The following is a 21,934-nucleotide window of genomic DNA, read 5'->3' as shown; positions in this document are numbered from 1 at the left end:
TTTTTCATTGCTAAGTATATAGAACTATGAATGATTAAAAATATTAACCTGGTATCCTGTAGCTTTGCTGAGCTCATTTATTAGTGCTAGTAGTTTTTTGTGTATGGATTTCTTGGTGTTCCCTACATGCAGGATAATGCAGCCTTCAAGTAAAGACAGCTTTGCTTCTTCCTTTCAAATCTGAATGCCTTTTATTTTATCTGTTAATTTCTAGGATAGTTAAAAGTATTCAACTGTGATTGGAATTTGTCTGTTTTCCCTTATATTTTTGTTGATTAATTTTTTTTGTTTGGGATTTTTTTTTTTTTTTTTTTTTTGCAGTACGTGGGCCTCTCACTGTTGTGGCCTCTCCCATTGCGGAGCACAGGCTCCGGACATGCAGGCTCCGCAGCCATGGCTCACGGGCCCAGCCACTCCGTGGCATGCGGGATCCTCCCGGACCGGGGCACAAACCCATGTCCCCTGCATCGGCAGGCGGACTCTCAATGACTGCGCCACCAGGGAAGCCCTGAAACCTTTCTTCTTTTTTAACATAGGCATTTAAAGCTACAAATTTCCCTATAAACACTGCTTTAACTGCAACCCATAAATTTTGTTATGTTGTATTTTCATTTCATTCAATTCAAGATATTTTTCCTGGTGATTTTTTTCTTTGACCTGTGGGTTCTTTATAAATGTGTTGCTTACTTTCCTAATAATTGGAATATGTCAAAATTCTCTCTGTTATTTAAAAGAATTTCAACAGGCTCACTTCTGCTGTGCTCAGAGACATACTTTTTATGGTTTCAATCCTTTTAAAAATTTGTGACTTGTTTTATGGCCTAGCGTATGATGTGTCCTGGAGAATGTTCCATATGCAGTTGGAAAAATCAACCTACAACAGAGTGTTGAGAGCAGGGAGTGATATTATCTGGTTTGTGTTTTAGAAAGGTTGGTCTAGGTTCTGTATGGGAAATAGATTGTTGAATAAGAGGAAAGAGTGAAATAAGGGAAACATGGGAGACTGCTGCCCTAGTATAGGCAAAAAATGATGGTGCTTTAACTAAGCTAATAATGGTGGAATGAGATATCAGTGGATTTAGGACAGGATTGCTGATGGAATGGATATAGTGTGTGAGAGAGAAGAGTCAAGGGTGACTCCAAGGTTTATGGCCTGAAACAGCTGGACCCAGTGATGGTGCCATTTTTGAGATGGGAAGCTCTGTAAGAAAAGCAGATTTTTCATGGAAACTTGATACACAAAGCAGACACAAATTGTTAGGAGACTGATATTGGTTCCAGTTTGGCTCTTGCCACTGTTCAATTTGGGGCAAGTAACTTAACCTCTGTGAACCCATATCTTGAAAGTTGTTATTTCATTAATTATGAGTACTATAACTATAATTTATAACAATAGTGGCATAGTGTTAACTATCTGACTTGTAATGCACTCTCTCTTTAAGCTTTCCAGAGTGATTTGTAAGTGTATTGTTTTAGTAGTGCTTAACCAAATAGTTTTACAACAAATTTTCACATCTCTTTCTAAGTATTTAATAAACAAACCATACTGAAATTACTGTTTTGATAGGTCAAAACTTGTCAAATATTGTAGTTCAACTGATAGTTTCTTTTTACTCATTGACCTGTGATCACGTGGGGGCTTTTAGGAATGCCTCTTATCAAAAGTAGTCAGTGAGGTAAAACTGGTAGCAGGGTAATTTCCTTGATTCTTGCTTTAATGTAAACAAGGGATAGCTAGATGAAGAACTGACCTGTTACTTATTTGGATGTGGATTCCTTGATGAAAATACTTACGGGAGTTCTTCATTAAGACACAGCCAGTTGGGTACCCTAGGGTGCTGAATGATGCTTCCCAATCTATCTTGCTCTCTGACTTCTACCATTTCTACCAGTTTAGATGCCTCTCAATTGTTGTGAGTGACTTCTTTTTCCTACTCTGAGGGGATTGGGTAGAGATGTATGATTTTTATTGGCTATTATAATTTTTTTTTTACTTAGACCTTGACTATATTAAAGAAACCTGATGAAGAAAATAGCTAACATTTTACTGAACATTTATGTACCAAGTACAGTGCTAAGTGCTTTACATAAAGTCTCATTGATCCTCACATCAATTCAACAGGATAGGTATTGTTATTCCCATTTTATAAATGAGGAAACTAGGGCCCAGAAATGTAAGCAGCTCACCCAAGTAATAAGTGATGGAGCTGGGATTCAAACTCAAGCAGTACTTTACTGCTGCTGGCTATTGAGAACAATAATAAAATTTTAAATATGAAGCAAATAAATTGATCTGGTAGTAAAGTCAGAAGGAATGAGAAGCTTTCTTAAAAACCCCTTTTTGGTGATTTTTTTTCTTCAGCAGTTGTTCTCAGACCTTATTGTGCATAAAAATCACCTGGGGAAGATTGTTCAGTAGGCTTAGGATGGGGGGCCCAGCACCTCATTCAGGTGACCTACACAGCACACTTTGATAAACTCTTACCTAACACTTAAGTTGTTGGTTCTTCATTGCTGGTAGCATTTTACGGACCCATTCACTGATATGTTATTTAACTTTTACAACTCTGTTGAAGTTCTCCTGAAGTTCTCAGAGTTTCCCTTTTTGCTAAATCAAAAAAGTTTCCCCTCAGTCCTCATCCTTGATAAGCCTTGATGGTTTACCACCACTTACTATTGCAAATTTCTCCTCCCTTGGCTTCCATGATTCACTTTCATGCTCCATTCCATATAGGATATGCACAAAAAAATGCTTCTTGAATTTGTTTATCCCTAACCCTATTGCCCCTCCAAATGCCCAGCCAAATATTAATATGTTCTTATGTCCTCTGATTTGGGACCATAAAAATATATTATTTGCTCATTTAAATTATTCCATTTTGGGCTTCCCTGGTGGCACAGTGGTTGAGGGTCTGCCTGCCAATGCAGGGGACACAGGTTCGTGCCCTGGTCCAGGAAGATCCCACATGCCGCGGAGCGGCTGGGCCTGTGAGCCATGGCCGCTGAGCCTGCGCGTCCGGAGCCTGTGCTCCGCAAGGGGAGAGGCCACAACAGTGAGAGGCCCGTGTACCGCAAAGAAAAAAAAAATTATTCCATTTTATTTGTTTAGAGCTGGGATGACATGGAGAAAATCATAAAATACAGGATAAAAGATTTGTGAATGGTACTGGTTATTTACCCCCAGGCTTTCACATTTCAAAGTACAGAGGGGAAAACTGTGCTAAATAAAATGAGATTCTAAAGCCCAGAACAATTCCTTGATTTAGGAACCCTTAACGTTCGCCATCCCTTGGCTGAGCTTTGCTAGCTGGACTTCCTATATTTCTTAAAGATGACACCTGTCTCTCCTTAATCTTTCCAGCTGCTCAGGAAAAAAATAGCATAATTACTCATCTAATATGTATGTCCCCAAAGCCTTTGACCAATCAACAGGAGAACATTAATGGAGGGGAGAGGGGAGGAGAAAGGGACTGTCCTGATGGGCATATGGACCCAAGAATCACAATGTGAGGATGATTTAGAATTTCTTAGGCAGCTTATTACTGTCAGGACACTTAAGTTCTGTCCCATCAGGAATCATAGACAAAAAAATAACAGGTTGGAAGTAGATGTAGGGACTTCCCTGGTGGCGCAGTGGTTAAGAATCCGCCTGCCAATGCAGGGGACACGGGTTCGAGCTCTGGTCTGGGAAGATCCCACATGCCACAGAGCAACTAAGCCTGTGCACCACAACTACTGAGCCTGCGCTCTGGAGCCTGCGAACCACAACTACTGAGCCGGCTTGCCACAGCTACTGAAGCCCGCGTGCCTAGAGCCCGTGCTCCGCAACAAGAGAAGCCACCACAATGAGAAGCCCGTGCACTGCAACGAAGAGTAGCCCCCCCCACCACAAGTAGAGAAAGCCCGCACACAGCAACGAAGACCCAATGCAGCCAAAAATAAATCAATTAATTAATTTTTTTAAAAATGAAGTAGATGTAAAAGGAAATCAAAAGGAAGATAGGGCTTCCCTGGTGGCGCAGTGGTTGAGGGCCCGCCTGCCGATGCAGGGGACGTGGGTTCGTGCCCCGGTCTGGGAGGATCCCGCGTGCCGCGGAGAGGCTGGGCCCATGAGCCATGGCCGCCAAGCCTGCGCGTCCGGAGCCTGTGCTCCGCAGCTGAAGGAGCCACAACAGTGAGAGGCCCGCGGACCGCAAAAAAAAAAAAAAAAAAAAAAAGGAAGATATACTTTATGATCAATAGACAAATAGCTAATATATAATTATAATACATATATCTCTGTATATGTGAAGTTGCTATATAAAGGAATAATGGAACTTTTATAGAGTAACTACTACCTTTTTTTAAGGCAAGCACCTACCTGTGCTTTCTTTAATGGTGAGGATAGTTTATTTGCTTATACCCAAACCTACTCTAGGAAGACAATGTCTTCAAGTTAATAAGACCACAGAGATGATAAGAAATGCACTTTATATGATTGTGTTGCCCTTCATACTAAATGCATGTAATTAAGTTAGATCAGGTTAACCAAAATAAGTCTGACTATGGTTCACAAATGTCATGATGTGTTTAGCACACACTGATGTGTGATATGCTTATCTTTTGAATTGTTCTTTTTGCCCTCTCATAACCTGTCCTACTTTAAGAAAACATACAGAAATCTGAATTTATTAGATAATGTAGGGAATGGTTATGTACATTGTAATGTATATGGACAAGTTCCTTGATATATTTAACAGTTCTATCAGTTCCTTTTTCAATGTTCCATTTATAAAAACCACTGTAACTTTTCTAGGAACATACATTTAGCATAAAGCCAAGTTCAGCCGTATAGTGTTTACCTTGACCAGGTGAATTCTCCCCTTCATTGTGCTTGCTTCCAAAACTGAAATGATCAAAAAACATGGTACTCTTAAATTAAAATATTAAAATAAAAAATTTCAATTTGCCTTTCTCCTCCAATATTCACAGTTGTACTCTGTTATCAGAATTCAAACAGATGAACAAGTATAACTTTCAGTAAATGTGTTCTCAGCTCCATTTTGCTTCCTGCAATTGTTTATTTTTGCTCTGCCCTGTCCAAAAGGATTTCAGACCATTTATTAAGTTTTACAAGTTGTGATGAGATAAGGTAAATTAAAATGGGGCCAAAGAAAAGTATGGGTGGAGACAAAGTAGAGCCAAAAATAAGTCTAAAAATGTATACCATATTGGCCAGCACCCTTACTACTGGTGGTCCATGGACACCACAGTAAGCTTTCTAGCAGCCAACTTTCAGAAGAAAGAAAGAAAAACTTTACAATGTCCTTGAATAAAAAGAACCCAGTTCAGGTGAATTGCAGTTATTCTTGGTCTTAAGATTAGACAGACCTTTATCCCAAAGACCCTCAGAAAGAGGATGCAACATTGAATTTCATAGCATTCATAATAAGCATTCATTGTTTGTTGAATGAATTAGTACCCTTCAGTATTAGCTGGTAGCATTTTGTGAAAATAGATTTCAGCAAAAGTAATTTCTCCAAAACTGGGGAGACACAGCCAGCAACAGAAAGCTGTGGTCTAGATTGCTAGCTTACTGTGGTCTAACGTTACATTGTACAATACCTGGAGAAATTAATGGGTTATTAATTCTTCAACTGATTATTCCTGAATATTGATTTCTTGATAAATGTGGGCAGTGGTCCAGATGTGTACTCCGTGGCTGGCTGAATACAGACCTCTTTGTCTTAACAGTTCTTACAGCACATTTGCATTTTTGTCACAACCAAGGAACGTAAAATGGCCTAACTATAAGCCCATATTTCCCCTTGTCCTCAGCAAGGAGTGGAAGTTCTCATGGGCCTAGGACTTTCTCAGAAAACCCTGTATAATCCAGTCTAGTACCTAAAGATACTAATAGTTGACTTCCTAAAGTTCTGTTCCTTACAACTGAATTAGTTTTAGCCTGAAAAAAATTTGGAGCAAATATAACCAGATCTCTACCTCAGCCACAATAAAACCTTATTAAAGCACTCAGAGAATGTTAAACTACTTCCTGATGTACTGTCTGTGATAAACTACTTGTTAAATATACATCAAAGTGACCAAAAAATGCACCCTGGGGTTTATACTTATACATCAACTTAAATTTGAAAAATGTTGATCAGTTGTCATTCTTTCTGACACTACTTATCTAGCAGGCTCAGTTGTCAGTTATACCCCACCCATCAAGATCAAACCATATCATCTGCCTGTAAAAGGTTGCTTTTCTTTTTTTTTTTTTTTTGCGGTATGTGGGCCTCGCGCTGTTGTGGCCTCTCCCATTGCGGAGCACAGGCTCTGGACGCGCAGGCTCAACGGCCATGGCTCACGGGCCCAGCCGCTCCGTGGCATGTGGGATCTTCCCAGACCGGGGCACGAACCCGTGTCCCCTGCATCGGCAGGCGGGCTCTCAACCACTGCGCCACCAGGGAAGCCCATGCTTTTCTTACTATTTCTCTCTAATAAGGCAGGATATATGCAATTCATCCAAAAATAATGTCAGATCAAGTTAACCCAAGGAGAAGTAGTCTTAGCTTTTGTTGTTGTTGTTTTTAAATGAAAAGGAGTTGTATGTATTGATGTGGAAAGATAGTCTTGGCATACTACTGAATGAAAATTAACTTGTGAGATGACATATTAATCCTCATTTTTTTGAAAGGCAAAATATATACCAAACATATATATCTCTGGAGATAGGGATTATAGGAGTCTTTTGTACCATTCTCTATTGTTTGAGTTTTTAAATAATCATATATATTACTTTTTCAGAAAAAATATAGAAGTTTGGTTGTTTTGTAAGGGGAGATGATACAGCCAAGGCAGAGTGGTATAATAACCTTGGTTTCCTTACTATAGGGATAATAATAGAGCATCTCTGTATAGTTTGCTAGGACTACCATAACAAAGTACCACAGACTGGGTGACTTAAACAGCAGAAATTTACTTCCTCACAGTTCTGGAGGCTAGAAGTCCAAGATTGAGGTATTGGCAGAGTTGGTTTCATTCTGAAATGGCTTATAGATGACCATCTTCACATGTAGATGGTGCCCTTCCTGTGGTCTTTTCTCTGTGTGTGCATGTGTCTAGTGTATCTGTCTCTCTCTCTGTCTTAATCTCCTCTTCTTATAAGGACAGCAGTCATATTGGATTAGGGTCCACCTTAACAACCCCATTTTAATTTAATTACCTCTCTGAAGGCTCTGTCTCCAAATGCAGTCACATTTTTAATTATAGTTATTCTATGAATCAAAAGAAATATGGACTGCAAAACTCCTAGCATAGTGCCTGACAGTATAAGCTCAATAAATGTTGACTATTAAAAATATTTTAATCCACGGCTGCATAGTCAGAAGACCATCTCTTCTACTTGGATTCTTAGTAGTAGGTTCTTAATGTAGGTCTATATGAGCATCGACAATTGGAAATTTGTCTGCCTCCTACAACTGACACCCGTAACTATTTCCTGTTTAGTCATAGTTGGTGAAAAGACAAATTGAAAATAGCAAATAATATGCTATAATTTAGATGGCTTTTTCTGTAATGGTAAATGGTTGTCTGTGATGGAACAGCCATAGCTCAGGTCTTTCTGTTACTATTTAAACATTGATTTCAGTAACCTAGACTTGCTGTTTGTTAAGCAGATAGCTAAGATACAATCTGGATGGAATATCTAGTAATAACATTATGATGTATAAATATCATATTGTATGTTATTGCATAGTAATAACAATAGGGTTGTGATGGCATGGGTGGGGGGATTGAAGGGTAGTCTTCTATGAAGATGGAACAAACTGTTCTAGGTCCAGCCAAGCAATTTCATATCTGTAGAGTTAATAAAGATTACCAAGTAAGTTGGGATAAAGACCCATAATTCACAATGGTCCCTGGATAGCTCAGGAGGCAGGGCCTTCTACAAAAGCTCTATTTAACAGCTTAAGTTTGCTGTCAGCTATGCAGTGTGGGTAACCATTACTAGACCCCATTCATAGAAGCCTGGGATCTGCTAAACTTAGGTCCAGGATGTCATTTTATAAAGCTGGAATGCATGTATCTTCCGTGTTTGAGCAAATATATGGGGCCTCACAACCTCATTTAGCCAGATTTCTGTTTTGTGTAATAGTGACCCATGGTAATATATTCCATATGTACAAGAAGTTAGATAGGTACATAGAAGATATTTTTAAATACCCAAATCAAACTTCTGGAGATGAAGACAACAATGTCTGAGATCAAAAATACATAGGGTTCGGGGCTTTCCTGGTGGCGCAGTGGTTGAGAGTCCGCCTGCCGATGCAGAGGACACGGGTTCATGCCCCGGTCCGGGAAGATCCCACATGCCGTGGAGCGGCTGAGCCCGTGAGCCATGGCCGCTGAGCCTGCGCGTCTGGAGCCTGTGCTCCGCAACGGGAGAGGCCACAGCAGTGAGAGGCCCGCGTACCACAAAAAAAAAAAACCAAAAAAACACACATAGGGTTAGATTAACAGCAGTTAGACATTACAGAAGAAAAGATTAATGAACTTGAAGGCACAGCAATAAAAACTATCCAAAGAGACTTAGAGAAGAAAAATATAATTTTTTTAATGAAAAGTGTTATCGAGCTATCATTGGACATCAAAGAGCAATCTCCAGTAGCCTAATATGGTAATTGGAATCCCTGAAAGGAAGAGAAGAAAGAGGGGGACTGAAAAATGCTTGAAGAATGAATGGCCAAAATATTTCCAAACTTGAAGAAAACTATAACCCACAGATTCAGTAAACCCGTAGCACAGGAACAGTGAAGAAAACTACACCAAGGCACATCATAATCAAATTGCTCAAAACCAGTGATTTAAAAAATCCAAAAAGCAGCCGAGGGGGTGAGGGGATGGGAGGTGGGAGGGAATCTGATTTCTCACTGAAAACAATATAAGTGAGAAGACAGTGGAACAACAGCTTTAAAGTACAGGAAGAAAAACTGTCAACATAGAATTCTATGGCAAACGTATCTTCCAAAAGAAAAGGCAAAATAAAGATGTTTCAAGACACACAAAACCTGAAAGAATTCTTCACCAACCAACTTGCACCACAAGAAGTGTTAAAGGAAGTACTTCAAGCAGATTAAAAGTGGTACCAGTTGGAAGTCTGGGTCTACACAAAGGAATGAAGATCACCAGAAATGACACCTACATGGGAACGCCCTGGCAGTCCAGTGGTTAGGACTTGCTCGGTGCTTTCATTGCTCTGGCCTGGGTTCAGACCCTGGCCAGGGAACTAAGATCCTGCAAGCCGTGCAGGACATAGACAAAAAAAAAAAGAAAAGAAAAAGAAATGGTGACTACAGTGATAAATATAAAAGGGTTTTTTTCCCCGTATTATTTAAAACTCCTTAAAAGATAATTGACTGTATAGACAAAAATAATAATATAGTATGGCGTTCATAGCATAGCATGTAAAAATAAAATGCATGGTAATAATAGTACAAAGGTTGAGGGGGAATAATAAACTGTTATCAGGTTTTAATACTATATATGCAGTACTGCCATATAACTTGAAGGTAGGCTGTGCTGATTAAAGATGTATACTATAAACTGTACAACAGCCACTAAAACAAAAGAGCAGAGACCTACAGCTAATAAGACAACAGAGGAAATAACACAGAATCATAAAAAATACTGTGTTAATCCAAAAGAGGGCAGGTAAAGGGGAGCAACAACAGAAGAGATAGGACAAACATGATAGTCTCAGACCTAATTGTAACAGTAATCACATTAAATGAAATTGGCCTAAAAACTCCAGTTAGAAGACAGCAATTGTCAGATTGAATTAAAAAGCAAGATACAATTACATGATGCTTAGAAAAAACACACTATAGATATAAAGCCAGAAAAAGAATTTAAAGTAAAAGGTTGGGAGAAGATACACCTTATACTCATCAAAAGAAAGCTGGAGTGGTTATATTGATTCAGACAAAGCAACTTTCAGAGCAAGGAATATTACCACAGACAAAAAACTGTATTTCATAATGATAAAGGGGTCAGTTAAGGAGTAAGACATAATAATCCTTAATGTTTGTGCATCTAATAAGAGATTTTCAAAATACATGAAGCAAAAACTGATATAACTTCAAGGAAAAAGTAAAACAAATCCACAAATGTAGCTGAAGATTTTAGTACCTCTCTCTCAGTAATCGATAGAACAAAGTAGTCAGAAAATCAGTAAGGATATAGTGGCTTCAACAATATTCTCAACCAGCTTGACCTGATTGACATTTATAGAACACTCCATTCAACAATGGAATACACATTCTTCTCAAGTGCATGTGGAACATTTACCAAGATAGAATGTATTTTGGGACATAAAAAAATGTCTCAGTAAATGGATTCAAGGCATACAAAGTATGATTTCTGATCTCTGTTAGTCAGCTGGGGCTGCCATAACAAAATACCACAGATTGGGTGGCTTAAACAACAGAAATTTGTTTTCTCAAGTTCTGGAGGCTGGAAACCCAAGGTCAGGGTGCCAGCATGGGTGGGTTCTGTTGAGCACTCTCTTCCTGGCTTGCAGATGACCCGCTTCTTACTGTGTGCTCACATACATGGTCTTTCTTCAGTGTGCACATGCTCCAGGAGACAGAAGGAGAGAGCACGAGAGTGCACACGCAAACTCTCTGCTTTCTCTTCTTAGGATACTAATCCCATCATGAGGGCCCCTCCCTCAGGAGCTCAGCAGAATTACCTCCCAAAGACCCCATCACCAGATACCATCCATCACATTGAGGGTTAGGGCTTCAACAAATGAACTTTCTGGGGGACACAAACATTCAGTTCCTAACAAGTCACGATTGAATTGAGCAGAAAGAGCTCTGGAAAATTCCCGGATGTTTGGAAACAAAAATAACACTTCTATGTATCAAATAAGAAATCAAGAAGGAAATTAGAAAATACTTTGAATTAAAACAAAGTGAAAGCACAACACACCAAATTTATGGAATGCTGCAAAAGCAACGCTTAGGGAACTGTAGCTCCAAATGCCTGGATTAGAATAGAGCAAAAAGTTTCAATGATCTAAGCTTTTACCCTTCTTAATAAACTAGAAAAAAGGAGCAGATGAAACCCAATTCAGTAGACAAAAGGAAAGAATAAAGATCAAAGCCAAAGTAAATCAAATAGATTTCCTCTACTGGAGAAAAATCAGTGAAAATAAAAGCTGATTTTTTTAAAGAATCAATAAAATTGGTAACCCTCTAGCCAGACTGATCTGGGGAAAAAAAGAGAAGACACGGGCTTCCCTGGTGGCGCAGTGGTTGAGAGTCCGCCTGCCGATGCAGGGGACACGGGTTCGTGTCCCGGTCCGGGAAGGTCCCACATGCCACGGAGCAGCTGGGCCCGTGAGCCATGGCCGCTGAGCCTGCGCATCCGGAGCCTGTGCTCCGCAACGGGACAGGCCACAACAGTGAGAGCCCCGCGTACCACAAAAAAAAAAAAAAAAAAAAAAAAAGAGAAGACACAAATCTAATATCAGAGGTAAGAGAGGTGATATTACTAGAGCATACAGATATGAAAAGGATAATAAGGGACTACTATAAACAACTTTATGCCAATAAATTTGACAACTTAGATGAAATGGACAAATTTTTTGAATGGTACAATCTACCAAAGCTCACTCAAGAAGAAATAGGTAGGGCTTCCCTGGTGGTGCAGTGGTTGAGAATCCGCCTGCCAATTCAGAGGACACGGGTTCGAGCCCTGGTCTGGAAAGATCCCACATGCCACGGAGCAACTAAGCCCGTGCGCCACAACTACTGAAGCCCGCGTGCCTAGAGCCCATGCTCCACAACAAGAGAAGCCACTGCAGTGAGAAGCCCACACACCGCAACGAAGAGTAGCCCCCGCTGGCCGCAACTAGAGAAAAGCCTGCGCACAGCAATGAAGACCTAATGCAGCCAAAAATAAATTAATTAATCAAAAATTAAAAAAGATGGGCCTCCCTGGTGGCGCAGTGGTTGAGAGTCCGCCTGCCGATGCGGGGGATGCGGGTTCGTGCCCCGGTCTGGGAGGATCCCATATGCCGCGGAGCGGCTGGGCCCGTGGGCCATGGCTGCTGAGCCTGCGCGTCCGGAGCCTGTGCTCCGCAACGGGGGAGGCCACAGCGGTGAGAGGCCCGCGTACCACAAAAAAAAAAAAAAAAAAAAAAAAAAAAAAAAAAAAAAAAAAAAAAAAAAAATTAAAAAAGAAATAGGTAACCCAAATAGCCCTATACTTATTAAAGAAATTGAAAATTGCCAGACTGTTTTCCTAAGTGGCTGCACCAGTTTACATTTCCCACTAGCAATGTGTGATGGTCTCAGTTTTACAGCCTTCCTAACACTTGGTTATTATCTGACTTTTTGGTTACAGCCATCCTAGTGGGTACGAAGTGGTACCTCATTGTGGTTTTGATTTGTATTTCCCTGATGACTAGTGTTGTTAAGAACTTTTCACTGAGCTCTGCCCACCAAAGCAACAGCCAGCTCTACCCATCACCAGTCCCTCCCATCAGGAAACTTGCACAAGCCTCTTAGATAGCCTCATCCACCAGAGGGCAGACAGCAGAAGTAAGAAGAACTACAATCCTGCAGCCTGTGGAACAAAAACCACCTTCACAGAAAGATAGACAAGTTGAAAAGGCAGAGGGCTATGTACCAGATGAAGGAACAAGATAAAACCCCAGAAAAATAACTAAATGAAGTGGAGATAGGGAACCTTCCAGAAAAAATATTCAGAATAATGATAGTGAAGATGATCCAGGACCTTGGAAAAAGAATGGAGGCAAAGATCGAGAAGATGCAAGAAATGTTTAACAAAGATCTAGAAGAATTAAAGAACAAACAAACAGATGAACAACACAATAACTGAAATGAAAAATACACTAGAAGAAATCAATAACAGAATAACTGAGGCAGAAGAAGGGATAAGTGACCTGGAAGACAGAATGGTGGAATTCACTGCTGTGGAACAGAATAAAGAAAAAAGAATGAAAAGAAATGAAGGCAGCCTAAGAGACCTCTGGGACAACATTAAACGCAACAACATTCGCACTATAGGGGACCCAGAAAGAGAAGAGAGAAAGGACCCAAGAAAATATTTGAAGAGATTATAGTCGAAAGCTTCCCTAACATGGGAAAGGAAATAGCCACCCAAGTCCAGGAAGCGCAGAGAGTCCCATACAGGATAAACCCAAGGAGAAACACGCCGAGACACATAGTAATCAAATTGGCAAAAATTAAAGACAAAGAAAAATTATTGAAAGGGAAAAATGACAAATAACATACAAGGGAACTCCCATAAGGTTAACAGCTGATTTCTCAACGGAAACTCTACAAGCCAGAAGGGAGTGGCATGATAGGGAAGAACCTACAACCAAGATTACTCTACCCGGCAAGCATCTCATTCAGGTTTGATGGAGAAATCAAAAGCTTTACAGGCAAGCAAAAGCCTAGAGAATTCAGCACCACCAAACCAGCTCTACAACAAATGCTAAAGGAACTTCTCTAAGTGGGAAACACGAGAAGAAAAGGACCTACAAAAACAAACCCAAAACAATTAAGAAAATGGTCATAGGAACATACATATCGATAATTACCTTAAATGTGACTGGATTAAATGCTCCAACCAAAAGACACGGGCTTGCTGAATGGATACAAAAACATGACCCATATATATGCTGTCTACAAGAGACCCACTTCAGACCTAGGGACACATTCAGACTGAAAGTGAGGGGATGGAAAAACATATTCCATGCAAATGGAAATCAAAAGAAAGCTGGAGTAGCAATACTCATATCAGATAAAATAGACTTTAAAATAAAGAATGTTACAAGAGACAAGGAAGGATACTACATAATGATCAAGGGATCAATCCAAGAAAAAGATATAACAATTATAAATATATATGCACCCAACATAGGAGCACCTCAATACATAAGGCAACTGCTAACAGCTATAAAACAGGAAATTGACAGTAACACAATAATAGTGGGGGACCTTAACACCTCACTTACACCAATGGACAGATCATGCAAAATGAAAATTAACAAGGAAACACAAGCTTTAAATGACACAATAGACATGATAGATTTAATTGATATTTATAGGACATTCCATCCAAAAACAGCAGATTACACTTTCTTCTCAAGTGCGCATGGAACATTCTCCAGGATAGATCACATCTTGGGTCACAAATCAAGCCTCAGTAAATTTAAGAAAATTGAAATCATATCAAGCATCTTTTCTGACCACAGCGCTATGAGATTAGAAATCAATTACAGGGGAAAAAACGTAAAAAACACAAACAAATGGAGGCTAAACAATACGTTACTAAATAACCAAGAGATCACTGAAGAAATAAAAGAGGAAATCAAAAACTACCTAGAGACAAATGACAATGAAAACACAACGATCCAAAACCTGTGGGATGCAGCAAAAGCAGTTCTAAGAGGGAAGTTTATAGCTATACAAGCCTACCTCAAGAAACAAGAAAAATCTCGAATAAACAATATAACCTTACACATAAAGGAACTAGAGAAAGAAGAACAAACAAAACCCAAAGTTAGCAGAAGGAAAGAAATCATAAAGATCAGAGCAGAAGTAAAATAGAAACAAAAAGAACAATAGCAAAGATCAATAAAACTAAAAGCTGGTTCTTTAAGAAGATAAACAAAATTGATAAACCATTAGCCAGACTCATCAAGAAAAAGAGGGAAAGGACTCCAATCAGTAAAATTAGAAATGAAAAAGGAGAAGTTACAACAGACACTGCAGAAATACAAAGCATCCTAAGAGACTACTACAACCAACTCTGTGCCAATAAAATGGACAACCTGGAAGAAATGGACAAATTCTTAGAAAGGTATAACCTTCCAAGACTGAACCAGGAAGAAATAGAAAATATGAACAGACCAATCAGAAGTAATGAAATTGAAACTGTGATTAAAAATCTTGCAACAAACAAAAGTCCAGGACCAGATGGCTTCACAGGTGAATTCTGTCAAGCATTTAGAGAAGAGCTAACACCCATCCTTCTCAAACTCTTCCAAAAAATTGCAGAGGAAGGAACACTCCCCAACTCATTCTATGAGGCCACCATCACCCTGACACCAAAACCAGACAAAGTTACTACAAAAAAAGAAAATTACAGACCAATATCACTAATGAATGTAGATGCAAAAATCCTCAACAAAATGCTAGCAAAGAGAATCCAACAACACATTAAAAGGATCATACACCATGATCAAGTGGGATTTATCCCAGGGATGCAAGGATTCTTCAATATACGCAAATCAATCAATGTGATGCACCATATTAACAAATTGAAGGATAAAAACCATATGATCATCTCAGTAGATGCAGAAAAACCTTTTGACGAAATTCAACACCCATTTATGATAAAAACTCCCCAGAAAGTAGGCATAGAGGGAACCTACCTCAACATAATAAAGGCCATATACAACAAACCCACAGCAAACATCATTCTCAATGGTGAAAAACTGAAAGCATTTCCTCTAAGATCAGGAACAAGGCAAGGATGTCCACTCTCGCCACTGTTATTCAACATAGTTTTGCAAGTCCTAGCCATGGCAATCGGAGAAGAAAAAGAAAAGGAATACAAATTGAAAAAGAAGAAGTAAAACTGTCACTGTTTGCAGATGACATGATGCTATACATAGAGAATCCTAAAGATGCTACCAGAAAACTACTAAAGCTAATCAATGAATTTGATAAAGTTGCAGATACAAAATTAATGCACAGAAATCTCTTGCATTCCTATACACTAATGATGAACTATCTGAAAGAGAAATTAAGGAAACACTCCCATTTACCATTGCAACAAAAAGAATAAAATACCTAGGAATAAACCTACCTAGGGAAACAAAGGACCTGTATGCAGAAAACTATAAGGCACTGTTGAAATAAATTAAAGATGATACCAACAGATGTAGAGATATACCATGTTCTTGGATTGGAAGAATCAATATTGTGAAAATGACTGTACTACCCCAAGCAATCTACAGATTCAGTGCAATCCCTATCAAATTGCCAATGGCATTTTTTACAGAACTAGAACAAAAAATCTTAAAATTTGTATGGAGACACAAAAGACCCCTAATATCCAAAGCAGTCTTGAGGGAAAAAAACGGAGCTGGAGGACTCAGACTCCCTGACTTCAGACTATACTACAAAGCTACAGTAATCAAGACAATATGGTACTGGTGAAAAAACAGAAATGTAGATCAATGGAACAGGATAGAAAGCCCAGAGATAAACCCACACACCTATGGTCAACTAATCTATGACGAAGGAAGAAAGGATATACAATGGAGAAAAGACAGTCTCTTCAATAAGTGGTGCTGGGAAAACTGGACAGCTACATGTAAAAGAATGAAATTAGAACACTCCCTAACACCATACACAAAAATAAACTCAGAATGGATTAGAGACCTAAATGTAAGACCGGACACTATAAAACTCTTAGAGGAAAACATAGGAAGAACACTCTTTGATATAAATCACAGCAAGATGTTTTTGATCCACCTCCTAGAGTAATGGAAATAAAAACAAAAATAAACAAATGGGACCCAATGAAACTTAAAAGCTTTTGCAAAGCAAAGGAAACTACAAACAAGACAAAAAGACAACCCTCAGGGACTTCCCTGGTGGCGCAGTGGTTGAGAGTCCTCCTGCCGATGCAGGGGACGCGGGTTCGTGCCCTGGTCTGGGAAGATCCTACACGCCACGGAGCGGCTGGGCCCATGAGCCATGGCCGCTGAGCCTGCGTGTCCGGAGCCTGTGCCCCGCAACGGGAGAGGCCACAACAGTGAGAGGCCCATGTACCGCAAAAAAAAAAAAAAAAAAAGACAACCCTCAGAATCAACGGATAAAGGATTAATCTCCAAAATATATAAACAGCTCATGCAGCTCAATATTAAAAAAAAACAACCCAATCCAAAAATGGGCAGAAGACCTAAATAGACATTTCTCCAAAGAGAGGACATACAGCTGGCCAAGAAGCACATGAAAAGCTGCTCAACATCACTAATTATTGGAGAAATGTAAATCAAAACTGCAGTGAGGTATCATCTCACACCAGTTAGAATGGGCATCATCAGAAAATTTACAAACAACACATGCTGGAGAGGGTGTGGAGAAAAGAGAACCCTCTTGCACTGTTGGTGGGAATGTAAATTGATACAGCCACTATGGAGAACAGTATGGAGGTTGCTTAAAAAACTAAAAATAGAATTACCATATAACCCAGCAATCCCACTACTGGGCATATACCCAGAGAAAACCATAATTCAAAGAGACACATGCACCCCAGTGTTCATTGCTGCACTATTTACAATAGCCAGGTCATGGAAGCAACCTAAATGCCCATCGACAGACGAATGGATAAAGAAGATGTGGTACATATATACAATGGAATATTACTCAGCCATAAAAAGGAACGAAATTGGGTCATTTGTAGAGACGTGGATGAATCTAGAGACTGTCACACAGAGTGAAGTAAGTCAGAAAGAGAAAAACAAATATCGTATATTAACATATGTATGTGGAACCTAGAAAAATGGTACAGATGAATTGGTTTGCAGGGCAGAAATAGTGACGCAGATGTAGAGAACAAACGTATGGACACCAAGGGGGAAAGCCCCAGGGGGTGGATGTGGTGGTGTGCTGAATTGGGAGATTGGGATTGACATGTATACACTGATGTGTATAAAATGGATAACTAATAAGAACCTGCTGTTTAAAAAAATAAAAATAAAATTCAAAATAAAAAGGAAAAGCAAGATGCAGAAAATGTGAATAATATGACCCTGTTTTTGTAAAACTAACAACAATAAAAATATTTCATGTACATGTATATATGTGTAAAAAACAAAAAAAAGAACTTTCCATGTGCTCATTGGCCATTTGCTTATCTTCTTTGGAGAAATATTTATTCAGAGTCTGCCCACTTTTTAATTGGGTTGTCTTTTTAGTATTGAATTGGAGGAGTTCTTTCTGTATTCTAAATGTAAGGCCCTTATCAGATACATAATAGCACATATTTTCTCCCATCCTTTGGGGTTGTGTTTTCATTTTTTTGAAAGTGTTCTTTGTAGCACACAAGGTTTTAATTTTGATGAAATCCAGTTTATCAAATTTTCACTTGTGTGTTTGGTGTCATATGTAAGAATCCACTGCCAAATCCAAGGTCACGAAGATTTTTTTCTAAAGTTTTATAGTTTTAGCTCTCCAATTATTTAAATTTAAATTAATTAAAATGAAATAAAATGTAGAATTCAGTTCCTCAGTTGTGCTCCCACATTTCAAGTGTTCACGTGGCTAATATCTACCAAATGGGTCAGTGCAGGTACCGAACATTTCCACCATCACAGGAAGTTCTTTTGGACGCACAAACACTTTAAAGGAACGCAGTAGTAGAAAATGAGCTAAGGACTTGAACAGTTAGTTCACAAAAAGAGAAAATGGGCAAGCTCAGGTACATAAAATTGTTTAATAGTTAAAGAATTCTAAATTAGGACAGAGACGGCATTTTTAGCCCCCCAGATTGACTGTGTCTACTTCCTTCAGGTCTTGACTCAGAAATCACACCAGTGCGGCCTTCCCTTGCCTACCCTGTTTAAAATGTCAGATCTACCCTCTCCATTTCCTGCCTTTTCTCCTTAGCTCTTACAATTAGCATACCCTATATTTAACTTATTTTTCTTGTTTATTGTCAGTCTCCCCCCTCTTCGAATGTAAAATCCATGAGAGCATATTTTACTCACTCTTTATTGTCTCTCCAATACCTTGGATATTCCCAGATATAGCAAAAACTCAAATCCGTGTTGTTGAATGAGAGCTGGCAAGGTGTAGAGAAACAAGTGCTCTTATACACTGTTCTCAGAGAGTGAATTGGTCCACCCTTTTTGGAAGCAATTGTGTGGTATGTAAAAGTCTCAAAATTGTGCTTGCCTTTTGACCCAATATTTCTCCTTCTAGGTATTTAGCATAAGGAAGTAATTAAAGATGTGCACAGAGATATGGCTGGAATATTCAGCCACAATGGAATGCTTTTACCTGCAGTCAGGAAAACTCTTGAACTGACACTGTAAGGAATGTAGATTGTTTTTTTAAATGTGGCACCAAGAAGTGTTTTGCAGAGCTGTTCAAAGAGATCTTCCTTTCTTTCCTAATGCTTTAGCATTTAAAAGTATGTTTCATTACTGACTTTTCTGGTCTGCTTCTTAAGTAAAACTAAAACTTACTTATACAATTTTTTCCCACAGGTCCCTTAATATGGACTTTGAAAATCAAGATAAGGAGAAAGACAGTAACAGTTCTTCTGGGTCTTTCAATGGCAACAGCACCAATAATAGTAAGGCATTTTATGACAATTAGTTTTCTACATGTAGTTATCTTAATTTGATTCTTTCTATAATCCCAGTAGATAATTTACTGGGTTCAAGGATTATGTTTGGTATAATGATAAAATTAAATCTATATGGTATAATTTGTTAAAGTCTTATGTTCTGAACCTGAACTACGGATTCCTTGTGTACTGCTTTTAATTCATGCCTAAAAGCTTGCTGCCAAGATTCTTTATTTTCTTTTTTTTAATAAATTTATTTTACTTTATTATTTTTGGCTGCATTGGGTCTTCGTTGCTGTGTGCGGGCTTTCTCTAGTTGTGGCGAGCGGGGGCTACTCTTTGTTGTGGTGCGCGGGCTTCTCATTGTGATGGCTTCTCTTGTTGCAGAGCATGGGCTCTAGGCACGCAGGCTTCAGTAGTTGTGGCTCGTGGGCTTTAGAGCACAGGCTCAGTAGTTGTGGCACACGGGCTTAGTTGCTCTGCGGCATGTGGGATCTTCCTGGACCAGAGCTTGAACCCGTGTCCCCTGCATTGGCAGGCAGATTCCCAACCACTGTGCCACCAGGGAAGCCCTCTTTATTTTCTTAAAGACGAACAGGATAGGTGGGTATCTGCCTGCTTATAACTTCATTTAAATCCTTTGGTGAGGTTGATAATTTTGTAGGTGTTGATCATAAATTCATTTAGTGATTCTTAAAGATAGCTACTTGAAGTACTTGTAAAACTACTGTATCTTTTCTGATACTTAAGATTTTAAAGAATATTTGCTTTGAAAAAACAGAAGTGTGCTATATGGCAAGTATTCAGCAGCATTATTCATCATAGCCAAAAAGTAGAAGCAACTCAAAGATCAATAAGCTAGTTAATGGATAAACAAAATATGGTATGTCCATACAATGGAATACTATTCAGCATTAAAAAAAAGTTAATTACTGAAATATGCTCCAACATAGATGAACCTCAAAACACTGTTAAGGGCTTCCCTGGTGGCGCAGTGGTTAAGAATCTGCCTGCCAACGCAGGGAACACAGGTTCGAGCCCTGGTCCGGGAAGATCCCACGTGCCGCGGAGCAACTAAGCCCGCAAGCAACAACTACTGAAGCCTGTGCACCTAGAGCCCATGCTCCGAAATGAGAAGCCACCATGATGAGAAGCCCACGCACCGCAACTAGAGAAAGCCCGCACACAGCAGCGAAGACCCAACGCAACCAAAAATAAAATAAATTAATTTTTTTTCAATTGTTAAGTAGGGCTTCCCTGGTGGTGCAGTAGTTAAGAATCCATCTGCCAATGCAGGGGACACGGGTTCGAGCCCTGGTCCGGGAAGATCTGACATGCCGCAGAGCAATTAAGCCCGTGCGCCACAACTACTGAGCCTGCGCTCTAGAGTCTGTGAGCCACAACTACTGAGCCCACGTGCCACAACTAATGAAGCCCGCGCGCCTAGAGCCCGTGCTCCGCAACAAGAGAAGCCACCGCAATGAGAGGCCTGCTCACTGCAAGGAAGAGTAGCCCCCGCTCGCCCCAACTAGAAAAAAAAAGCCCACGTGCAGCAACAAAGACCCAACGCAGCCAAAAATAACTAAATAAATAAATTAATTTTAAAAAAATTGTTAAGTAAAAAAAGCCAGATAGAAAAACTATGTATTTTATGAGTCCATTTATATGAAATTTCCAAAAAGGCAACTATATAGAGACAGAAAACAGATTTGTGGTTGCTTGGGGCAAGGGATGGGAAGGAGAATTAACAGTAAACTGGCATGAGGGATCTTCTTGAGGTGATGAAGATATTCTAAAACTAGATTATAGTGATGGTTTCACACTTGGTAAACTTACCAAAAACAAAAAAAAAGGTATTGAATTACACACTTAAACTGGGTAAATTTTATGGTATGTAAATTGTACTAGAAAATTGGTAATGCTTATTATAGAAAGAGAACTGAATTGGAAGTAAGGAGACTTGATTTGATAATACTAAGAGATTGATATTGGGTACCTACCATGCACTTGGCATTTATTAGATATTTTGAAAGATGCAAAAGTACAAGAGCTGGTACTCAAGCCGTCACGTAGGCAGTGTGGCCAAAATACTTCCCAAGGTGTTAATAAAGTGCTAAGACAGAGCAAATACCACTTTCCATACTATACCTAGAGCAGGTACTTTTTCTCATGGACCCTTACCATAGCCTCAGAATCCTTCTGAACAAGAATCTACTATCAATAGATCAGAGTAAGCACCAGAGGGAAGTCATTTTGACATCCATGTACAAAGAGAAAAAAGAGAAAGGCAAGCCAAAGTGAGCAACAGTGGGTCAAGTTAGTAAGGGACTCTCCTGGAGAAAGTGAATTTGACATGAAACAGTGAACTTGGATTGCTGGAGAAGTTCCTCCAGGTGGGAAGAGCATATAATACAGGCACAGAGGAGGAGAATAAGCGTGACTTGTAGGACAAATCAAGGTCACCGCCTAATAGGAAAGACTGGAGATCTAATATAAAGTTTAATAGAATATTGATGGAGGATCTTAGAAACTAAATTGAAAA

The 21,934-nt window shown here is 39.4% G+C and overlaps 1 protein-coding gene across 1 annotated transcript in view; it reads left to right on the top strand.

Annotated features, from left to right (window-relative positions):
- The window catches only part of SPPL3 (signal peptide peptidase like 3), a gene marked incomplete at its 5' end in the record, with an annotated part of 51,258 nt that overhangs the window by 12,927 nt on the left and 16,397 nt on the right, over positions 1–21,934 (top strand). The window contains one exon of the mRNA XM_079718140.1: positions 19,310–19,398. Within this exon, the coding sequence (XP_079574266.1) occupies positions 19,310–19,398 (89 nt within the window). The remainder of the gene's footprint in view (positions 1–19,309; positions 19,399–21,934) is intronic.

The sequence above is a fragment of the Hyperoodon ampullatus genome (genome assembly GCF_949752795.1).
Source record: "Hyperoodon ampullatus genome assembly, chromosome: 13".
NCBI lineage: Eukaryota > Metazoa > Chordata > Mammalia > Artiodactyla > Ziphiidae > Hyperoodon > Hyperoodon ampullatus.
Note: the sequence above shows the minus strand (reverse complement) of the source record. Positions and strands in the feature narration are given on the sequence as shown.